This window comes from Fulmarus glacialis, unplaced genomic scaffold (assembly GCF_000690835.1).
Source record: "Fulmarus glacialis isolate BGI_N327 unplaced genomic scaffold, ASM69083v1 scaffold11577, whole genome shotgun sequence".
Taxonomy (NCBI): domain Eukaryota; kingdom Metazoa; phylum Chordata; class Aves; order Procellariiformes; family Procellariidae; genus Fulmarus; species Fulmarus glacialis.
This window is the reverse complement of record NW_009222635.1, coordinates 12,237-23,151: the sequence shown is the minus strand read 5'-3', so window position 1 is coordinate 23,151 and position 10,915 is coordinate 12,237. Positions and strand designations below refer to the sequence as shown.

Here is a 10,915-nt window from a genome sequence, read left to right as displayed (position 1 = left end):
AGCCTGGGCCACAGGCAAGTGCTGGCACTTGAAGCCATTTTGTGTTCTTGTACCGGTGGTGTGCTCTTCAAGGCAAGGCTTGTTGGGATTTACCCTTAATTACCCTGAACTCTCATAATTTGGTGTTATGTACTTATCTGGTCATGAATTCAACTGAAAAAAAACCGCAACAGAATAACTGATTATATTTTCACCACTGACATATGCTTTCTCTTACAGAGAGCCAAGCCTCCTAAAGAACAAAAAAGTGACAGTTTTGTCTTGGCCCGCAGACAGAAAGAAAAGGAACTTCTCGAAAATGCTGATTTCTTAAAGCTGTACAACCAGTATCGCAAGGTCTATGAGTGGCAGCAACGCAACGAACAAAAATGGCTGCACAGAGCTGTGCAGAGAAAGGTGGATGCAACAATGCAGGAGTATCTGGCAGGGATTGATGAGAGACGAGAGAGGTAGCAAACAAGTAGCTAATACCAATATCTGCCCTACTATTTTCAACTAAATTGTATACTTAGACGAATGATTATGGGAAAAAGACTCAGTTGAGCTCAGCTCTGTACGTTACACTGTGCATGTGGTATGGTATTCATTATTCATCGTAACAGAAAGCATAGGTGTGCTTAACTGGCGGTCAAGCAGCAATGTAGAGCAAACAGTAGCCTTTGGGCTCTTGTTATTAGTACTAATCACTGAGCCAATCACTAGAGATACATATTCAAACACAGTAACTAGAGCAGTTTAGGTGGCATTTAGAGCTTTGTCTGCCAAATGCAAGATAAAAGTAATATTATAGCAGTTCCATGGCTTGATTTTTAAAGAGAATGAAGAGTACTTTATAAAAGTGTCAGAAGCTCTAATTGTTGGGTGTAACTGACGGTTTTGTTGCAACCTCATTAAGTTAACGTTTAGGTCCTACAAGTAATACTTTGCAGCACAGGCAGTTGAAAGAAATGAAAATTTGTCAGAAGACTGTCAAAAATAATAAAGGTGAGGCATATTACTGTCTTGTAAAGAACAGAATTGTGCTGGGCTGATCTTAGAAAAAAATCATATGGTTTAATTTCTCAGTTATGCTTTTATTTAAAGTGACTTTGGAACTGTGTAAGTCATCAGTTTGGTATCCCGGTCTGATGTGTCTTCATACAACAGGAATTGTACACCAATTGCACAGAATCACTGAGGTTGGAGGGAACCTCCTGATATCATCTAGTTCAAGACCCTTGCTCAAGCAGGGTCACCTAGAGCAGGTTGCCCAGGACTCTGTTGAGTTTTGCTTATCTCCACACATGGAGACTCCACCACCTCTGTGGGCAACCTGTTCCAGTATTTGACCACCCTCACAGTAAAAAAAAAAAAAACAAAACCAAAACGTTTTCTTGTGTTCAGGTGGAATTTCACATGTTTTAATTTGTGCCCATTGCCTCTTGTCCTGTCACTGGGCACTACCGAGAAGAAGCTGTCTCCCTTTTCTGCATTCCCTCCCTTAAGGTATTTATATACATTGGTAAGATCCCCCTGAACCTCCTCCTCTCCAGGCTGAACAGTCCCAGCTCTCTCAGGTGCGAGAGATCTTTAGGACAGATTCTCCTTACAGGAGAGATGCTCCAGTCCCTTATTCATCTCAGTGGCCCTTCACTGAGCTCGCTCCACTAAGTCTGTATTTTTCTCGTGCTGGGGAGCCCAGAACTGGACCCAGTGCTCCGGATGAGGTCTCATCAGTGCTGAGAGGAAGGATCACCTCCCTTCACCTGCTGGCAGTGCTCTTCCTCATGCAGCCCAAGATGCTGTTGGCCTTCCTTGCCGCAAGGGTGCATTGCTGGCTTACATTCAGCTTGTCTGCCAGGACCCCCGGGTCCTTTTCTGCAGAACCACTTCCCAGCCAGACGGCCGCCAGCGTGGGTTATTCCTCTCCAGGTGCAGGATTTTTGTTGAACTTCATGGGTTTTGTTCTTATTTAACTGCTTAAGATCCCCATGCTGTCTTTGCAGGGAGACTCGGCTCAGTACATGGTGAAGAGAGTGCAATTCAGTTTCCAGAATTAGTCAGTCTTTGGCTTTGCTGCTGTAACTCCCACCAGCAGAGCCAGCGTAGGCCCATAGCACTATTGCTCATGCAGTAGCAGGGTCATACCATTGCATAAAAGTGAGAGTGATTTCCCAGAGGCCACTGTGGGGTTCGGGCTGGAATTAGTGAGTTTCTGGATTCCTTCGCCCCAGGTTTCTTGCTGCTAGGATTAATAGAGAGGTAAATGGTGGTGTGTTTAAAAATTGCCAATCTGACATAATTTTCTCATCAAAGATCTTTCAGGATAAAGTGGCTTACAGAGTGATGCTAACATAACAAAAGGTAGTTTGAGAGAAGATACAATTATAGATGAGTAGAGAAGGGTGGTAAATACCAGGGAGGGATTACACTGAAGGATAACAATAGTACAAGATCAAATAGATATCAATTGGTGACAAATGTAGTCTGGAAATTAGAAGAATTTGTTTAATGGGAGACTGAAGTTGTAAAGCAGCATTGGATATGGGTTTGTACGATGAGGTTAAATTGTGCCAGGACAGAATCACTTGTGTTGTGCTGTAAGATCCCCTTCCTAGGCACAACAGGAGTGATCCCCGAATTAAAATGTGGTGTTTCCTTGGATGGTCCATTCTTTGGTGTTTGCAAGAAGTGTTGAAAGGAGCCCAGTACCCATTTTGCGCTCATAACAAATAAACTAGAACGTTATCATTCAACAGAAGGATTGTTTTAGCTTTTATTTAAATGTTATCATTGCAGGCTTCGTGAGCTTCTGGAGACAGAGGAAAGTAGGTACTTTGCTGAGATGGAGTCACTTGAAGAAACGGTACTGGAGAAACAAGAGAAAATGAGGGAGCGAGCAAAATTACTGAGAGAGAAGAGAGAAAAAGAAAGGCAACAACTGGTGGCTGAAAAACGAGAGCAGCAATTCAGGTATCTTGTAAAATAGAACTTGGGTTAAGTAAATACAAAGAGGCAATTTGAGAAGAAGGTGACAATAATAAACTGAGGAAGGAAAGGTGAATGTGATTGAAATGATAAAATAAAATAAATTAAGGTGGTTTGGATAGAAGCGTATGAGCTTGGCCAGAAGTTGAAAGGCCTCAGCTATGTTGCATGCAGTGGGGCAGAGTATAGTCTTTTTCTGACTTTTGATGAAGGGGTGCAGCCTCTAAAGACGAGGGATCCAAATTTGCAATGCTGTAATGCTCGGTAAAGTGTGTGAGAAAAATTTTAATTAATAGAGATGAAGGCAACAGGTACAGAGAACTGCACTGTCTCCACTATTTGATTTAAGTGTTGAGATACCATGAAAACGTTCTTCCAAGTGTAGTGCAAATCTCCTTGTCCTGTGTGAGCATCCCTGCACTTTGACCTGCCAAGTCGGCTGTTTTTGTAATTTCTTGTTCTGGTGTATACTTCTATTTCAGCTTTATACTATTGGAGTGAAAAGGGTTCACAGAAGGTTAACTTGGCCTAAATCATGCTTATTAAGCTAATATGTCAAAGATCCTTGAAAAGCTAAAATTGTCCAAAAAGACAGTGTTTTTATTTATTGCATACTTTTCAAGAGTACCAGCTGAAGCTAAGGTTTTAATGCAACCTGAAGTTCTGTGCCAAGTCTTCCTGGATGCTGAGCTCTTGGCAGCGTCTTTTGAAGTCATTAAGATTTGCAGGTGCTTATCAGGCCCTGAGGCCTTGGCGTGAAATGACTTGTTCAATTCTTGGAAATCTGGTTTTCTGGGGAAGAGATGAAAAATAATATTAATGTAATTTAATTGTAATCATTTGAAGTGTCTCTTCCCAGTCTCCCACAGGGCTATGGAAATCCACAACACCTGCTTCTCCGTGTGTAGAGGCTGGGGATAAAAATCAACACTTGCTTTCACTTGTGCATAAATGCTAATTAACTAATTTCACAGATAAATGTTGGTTTCTTAAATGTGGGGTTTATTGACTGAGACAGGTGCTAAGGCAGGGTATGCACTTTTAAATTCACATGCTGGCTTTAAAATATGGGCCTCACAATTTACAATTCCTAGTTTGTCCTCTGCCCATACAAAGCGGTTGAAATTCATGTTTAAAATTGTTTAGAGGAGACACTGCTGGAGTGCCTTTTATTTTGTACGTGTAGCTTGTCTTACATGCCAAGGAGAAGGGCTTCAGCTTGTGATTTAGACACCTAAAGGTAGGTGTCTAAGTGTTGGTATCTTTATATTCACTGGGAATCTGAAGTCGTGTTCTACTCAGTAGATCTTCATTGAGATCAGGACAGTTAAAGGAACCTAATGTCATCCTAAAGTAGGCATATACTGGTCTGCCAGTTGAAATGCACCCTAGCCTCCACTGACTCCATTGATTAGGTTCCCATTGATGAGAATGGGAATTTAGCTCACATGTAGATTCCTGTTTAGGTGCCTAATTTTAGATATTTTAATTGCAAAATGAATCCCACCAGTGAATCTCATCATCTGGCAATACATATTTGGACTTTCATGCTGCAGTTGCCTGTCTTAATGTCTCAGGTCCTCTTTTCTTCCCGGTACAACCCTATTGATATATGGTTCACTCAGTCTTGTGGGATCATTCCCATCATCCTTCTACCTTTCCCAGTCTGCTTTTGGATCTAAGCAATATTCATACCACAAAGTATCCCATAAAAAGTGTTGCTGGAGCTTTACTGGTGGCATTCTGCTGGCTGCAGTTTTTCAGATGATTCAGAGGCAGTAAAATTATCTTTCTTCACAGCTGTTGTGAGTGGCAATCTTTGAGTATCTTTGCAAATGAATCTTCACCCTACAGTGCACAGAGTCTTTCTCTTTGAGTGTCCTGATGTAGTGGAAATACATTTCCATAGTTCCTCTAACTCCCTCCGTTCCTCGAGCTCCATCTCTTTCTACTTTTAAATTAAGGTCCCTATAAAAAACCAAAACTTTAATAACACCAGCTGACAACAGTTCACCTTGTCTGTTGATCTCTCCTTGGAAAGACAGATACCTTTCTTCATGTGTATGCATAGTAATATTTTAAGCTCTTTAAAATGTCTTGTCTCTGTCCTTTTCCAATGAGAAAAGAAGTCTCTACTGTGGTGATTGATTCTGATTAGATTAGTAATTTCTGATATCTGAACCTGCATGTATTTGTCGTCTTTAAGTAGCCCCAAATCTGTTTTTCCCCCACTGTTAGCTGTTACTCTTCCTCCTAAACCATCCTGGTCCATGCAGAGATCTGGGAGCAGGCTTTGCTGCTCAGGAAACCAACACTTACTGAAGATCCACAACCAGAAATCTGTAATTGTGTCACAACCTGCCCTCTAGGGCAGTGGTCTCCAAACCTTTTTGATTGTGCACCCCTATCAGTAAAAAAAATTTTTAATACTCACCCCCAATATGTTTACTTATTTATAAATTATATACTTGTACTACTGTACTAGTATATTACGTACGTTATAAAACATATGCAAAAATAGAAATTAAAAGAGGGTGAGGCAAAGATGAAATAAACACAATTTTTATTTTTATGTTATTTATTAATGGTACAAAAAATATTTTCTTCCTGCACCCCAATGGATTGTCTTGCACACCCCACTTCAGAGACCATTGCTCTAAGGCACACCCAGAGGAGGCCCGGGAGGTCATTTCAGTAACAGGTGGATATACACATCATTTTCTGCTTCTCTTTGCCTGTGAATTTGCCACTATTTTGAATGTCTTTCTGAAACCTAATACAGACTTCTTTGTATTTCTTTTAACTTTAAGCAAGGCGCTCCACTCTTTTGCAGGTATAGGTTCTCAAACCTGAGATATAGGAGCACCTATAGTGTACAGTGCTCCAGTACTTTATTCCAGAGTACTAAAAGGCAGCTCTTTTATAGCCTTGTGGGCTGGGTTTGGAGCTGTAGCCTGAGGGTGTAGACTTAACAGCTTCTCAGTGGCGATGTTAGCCAGGAGGAGTCCTTTGTCCTAAGGTGACAGAGGGCACAGTCCTTGGGCCACCAGAGTCCCTCTGGAATTCATTTTCATGAAGGGCTACAACTTGTATGAGAAAATATTCAGCCAGTTTTAGCCCAAGGGCATCTTCAGCATTGGTATCTTTAAAGAAAATTGCAATGTCTTAAAATTTGCATAAAACACATATTACATCCTCTTTCCTGGGATAACATCTGAAGCATCCATACAGAGAATGTTGTCATCACAGCAACTTTGTACTGCAGCCATAAAATGAATAAATAACTGGGGTGGGGGGTGGGGGGGAGAATAAATGCAGTTTCTGTCTTTGGGAAGTGGCTACATACAGGCACAATTTAATGTTAAGAAGCTTAGGATAGCAAAGTGAAGAAGAAAAACAGCCATCTGGGGGAGCAGATGTTTATAGGTTGCTGTAAGAGCTGCTTTGAAGGAATTATTTTGATGAAATCAAGCAATTACAGGGTTATTTTCTATTAAAATTCTAACCATGCCAAACTTTTATTTAACTTCTCTTCCCCTCTGGGAATTCAATTAAATTCAGATTAGTTTATAATCATGAAAAAGAATAACTACTTCTTTATTCCTTCACTGCTGAGAGAACTTTGAACCCATTGTGTTAAGGTAATACAGTTATTTCTAATGGTGTAAGATTTAAAATCTTAATAATGGCATGTTTCCCTCAGAACATTTGAGAAATACGTTTTTCATGAATACTAATTAGTACCGTAGTCTTTAATCATCACCAAGTCCTACCCAGGAGTTGGAAGACAGATCCCAGTGTTAAAATGTAAGAAAACTGGCGATGATGTAGTATGTTTGTTGACCTACTTGAAGGCAGGGGCACCTCTTGGAGCGTGCCGTGACTCACGGCACGCACATTGCTGTGCTGCTCTCTGCTTTCGTTGTTGGGACAATCAATGAATGATCGATCAGAAGGTTCCTGTCTCATACAAGGAGGTAAAACAGCCATCCCTTTCCACTAGCCTGCTCCTTCGTTCTTGTATTTCCTCACCCTTCTCCTCTGAAGACCTGAGCTGAGGATGGTTCCTCATTCCAGGGACAGTTTCTCCTTTACAGGATACAAGCCCAACTTTTGGGGAAGAATGCAACATTTGGTTAGAGGATGTGGCGTGTCCTAGGATTGGGGGAGAAAAGTGCTGCGTGCGGGAGGTTTTATCTTATGGAGACTTGATGTTAATGAAAGGGGACTTGGCAGATTACTGTTGTTTCTTCTCAGTCAGGAACAGTTAAGAGGTTAGAAATGCCTTCTGGATCTCAAGTAAAATGAGAATTTTATTTTCATGGCACTGCTCTCCCTTTTATCGTTTGTGTATAGTGCTTAGCACCTTTCACCACTGCCTCCATGGCATTAGGTTCTTTACAAATAGAGGATGAAGAGAGAGATGCCCTTGGCCCCAGAAACTTACAGCTGAAATGTGAGGCAGCAAACAGTGAATGCTGACAACAAGAAAATGCAGTGAGACCTCTGCTTCTGCATGAAATTACAGGTCAAGCATTCTTTGTTCTTTGGCTGTATCTCACTCCTGCAGCACCAAGGGAGAGCGAGATGTAGCAATCTTCCCCCTCCGCAGACACAGCTCTGATTCTGCACCGCTCCACTCTAAGTTTGACTGGTTGGATGGCTCTCGCTGTGGCACTGAGAACAGGGTCAAGCTGGCTTTCGGCACTGTCACTTTTTCCGTCTGTCAGTGGCTTGTTCAGCCGGTTCTGAACTGGAGGAGGGCTATTCGGGGAAATGCTCTTTGCGGTTTATAAGCCCTAAGTAATTTTTATTAGGCTTAGCATGGAGTTTTATTGGTAAAGCTTTGGAAGATCTTGTAAGCCAACACATAATTATTACATGCTGGTAATTGCCTCAGCCACATATTAATGATACCAGAAGCTGCACTCATTCTGTGCTTGTTAGCAGGAGGTGAGCGGGAGGTGACAAAGAAGCAGTGTCAAGTAAAGAAGCAGTATTCTAGAGCATAATCTTACTAGTTTTAGGGCAGAAATGAGTTATAGACCACCAGTCACATCCTGTGTTGCTAAACTTTTCCCTGTTTGCCTCATGGACAGCGGATAGAGCCATTGACCTCAGGGAGAGGCCAAATTTGCATCGTTTCTGTACCCTCTGTTGAGGTTTGAACCCATGGCCCCAGATAGAGAATAACGCTCCTATTAATTCTATACATGAAACCCAGGTCAGGGAGTATAGACGTGGGTTTAGATGGAGACAGCAGCTATTGGACTTAGGAATCATTTAGAAAAGTGAAGACTTTGCAAAGACAGATCCTTAGCAGAGCCTGAAAAAGCAAACCATCAAATATCTATTTTTAGTGCTGGCAAACTTAATTTTGCTATAGAGAATAACGCTCCTATTAATTCTATACATGAAACCCAGGTCAGGGAGTATAGACGTGGGTTTAGATGGAGACAGCAGCTATTGGACTTAGGAATCATTTAGAAAAGTGAAGACTTTGCAAAGACAGATCCTTAGCAGAGCCTGAAAAAGCAAACCATCAAATATCTATTTTTAGTGCTGGCAAACTTAATTTTGCTGTTAAGCAAAAAAAAAAAAAAAAAAAAAAAATTGCAATGGAATTCATTCAGATTTTGTTTCACTGCTGTAGTTATGAAATTTAAATAACTGTCCTGATGTGGAGAATGATAGTACTATGAGATAGTTGCTTGATGAATATTTAATATTTTTGCTACACAGGATTGTCAGCTAAACATGCTATAAAGTAATAGTATTTCACGTTGTGCAGGTAACTACTGCTGTTATGCAGTGGCTCAAGATTCAGTCAATGATATCTTATGATGTCTGCTATGAATTCCTAAATAGCATTGCAATAATCTGTAGAAGATGGTTTCATTGCGCATGAAATTGTGAGATATCTTTTTACTTCACAGCATTTATGTGTATCTGTCACAAATCCTTAGAGCTTACAGATCCTTAACGCTTGTAGATCTTCACCATTGTCTGCTAGTTTCACATTTTGATTTTATGAAAATCTGTATTCTGGTTATAGAACAGAATTAAAATGCTTGTATATTGTTCAAATTAAATATTGTTTGATAGCATATGTTGATCTCAATAGTGCTGTGTTTGCAAAAATAAAAGCAGAATCTGTAAATAGTTGAGTGTTTTTCAACTGAAGATAAATACCTTTTTATATGCAACTCAGTTGCAGTGAGTAAATGAAAATTGAAAGCTGCTGTTTGACTTTCTAGCTTCTACGGACTCTTATTGCAACTTTTCTGAATTATCCCACTAAAATTCATTAAAAATTAATAAATTTCTAATGGTTTCTCTTCAATTGTGTAACCTAAATTTCTGCTCTGTGAGTATTTTCTGAATACGAATGAGCTTTCAAGTGACTAGTAAACCCATTCTAAGTTTTCATTTGAATAAAGAGCAGCCTACATGTTTGAACAAGCGTAGTATGCATGTGTTTTATATATTAAAAAAAATTGTATGTATAAAAAACTGCACACAACGCATGTTCCAACTACATATATAAAACACACCTTGTATATATAAAATATTTATATATTGTGCATGTGTATATATATTATTTTTACAAGTACAAATATAGGACCTGCTCTTCAACTGATTAAGGTCAAAATCTCCAACAAGTCAGGCTCTCTGTGATTCCTTAGGCCTCACAAGGAGTCAAGTGTCAGATCAGGTGTAGAATTTGGCATCCTGAGCTGTGGTCCTCTGAATAGTTACAAACTGGGAGCCTGACACGCCCCCAGACTTGCTTATTATTTTGAGACTTTTTTTTTAACTTTTATGTTGCCTTTCAGAGAACAATGCGAGGAGCTTCGTGTACAGCGGATGAAGAAGCATCAGAAGGAATTGTGTGAAGACCAGCTGGCCCAGGTAGCTCTGAAGGAGGAATTGAAAAAGCAACAGAAGAAGGAGGAGCAGATGTTTGCAGAGCTTTGGAAAGAGGATAGCTTGGCTAAGGAAAAGCGAGAGGCGGTGGAGATGCAGAAATCAGCAGAACAGAATCAGAAAATCCTGAATGTGCTCAGTGCCCAGGTAGCGGTGCTCAGTGCTCACAAAGAGGAGATGAAGCGGCTGAAGGAAGAAGAGGCTCGATCGCTGGTAATTTCCATATCATTCTCAATTCAGGGTTGTGTATAAGGCCCTCCTAATGATAGGCTTACTAGACATTTAGATTAATCCCTACCTTATTTGTATCTTCACTGATTCCATTAGTATCTGAGACTGTCCTATTATGCTAAGCCTCTTCTTCAGAGCTGTGGCAAATGCATTCCTGTTTGCAGAGGGAATTACATTTTTTGAAACTTAGCATTGTAAAGGATTTTGGCATTCAAAGCCTCTCAGAGCCTTTGTGGGAAATGGAAATGTTTTTAAGCTTTTGCCAGACATCTTTGCAATTTTCTGATTTCCAGTTTCCTGCGGGATAGTTAGAGACTCTTGTGTCCCAGCTGTCATGTGTAACACCAGATCTCAGAGCACGATACATATGTTTAATCATCACGGTAAGTGCACTGGGAGGAAGCAGCAAGAGTGTGCTGCTCCCAGAAGGGAAGGCGAGCCAGGAGCCAAAGGTGACAGCAGGGCAGGCAAGTATGCTGTCCTCCCCAACAAGAGTCCCACAGTACCCAAAGGAATGGAGCAGAGCAGGACTGCTGACAGTAACTGGGGTCATCTACAGTCCAAACTGCCCGGCAGGTCTGTAGTGATGCAGTCCAAGATGAAGCCAGCAAGTCAAGTCAGCAGGTCTGGATCAGGATCGACCTCAGGCACAGGCGTACCTGCAGCATGGCTCACGTAGGCACCAAGGGCGAGAGACTGAGCCTAACTGCAGCTCCCAAGCGACTCCTCTCAGCCCTTTCTCACACCGCTCTTTCCCAGCTCTCTGACCCAAGGCTCACGTCGGGGCTGG

At 41.1% G+C, this 10,915-nt stretch overlaps 1 protein-coding gene across 1 annotated transcript in view; it reads left to right on the top strand.

Annotated features, from left to right (window-relative positions):
• Positions 1–219: 219 nt before the first annotated feature.
• LOC104079468 (coiled-coil domain-containing protein 11-like) overlaps positions 220–10,915 on the top strand; it is a gene marked incomplete at both ends in the record, with an annotated part of 19,020 nt that continues 8,324 nt past the window's right edge. The window contains 3 exons of the mRNA XM_009581515.1: positions 220–449; positions 2,779–2,952; positions 9,804–10,107. Coding sequence (XP_009579810.1) covers positions 220–449; positions 2,779–2,952; positions 9,804–10,107 — 708 coding nt within the window. The remainder of the gene's footprint in view (positions 450–2,778; positions 2,953–9,803; positions 10,108–10,915) is intronic.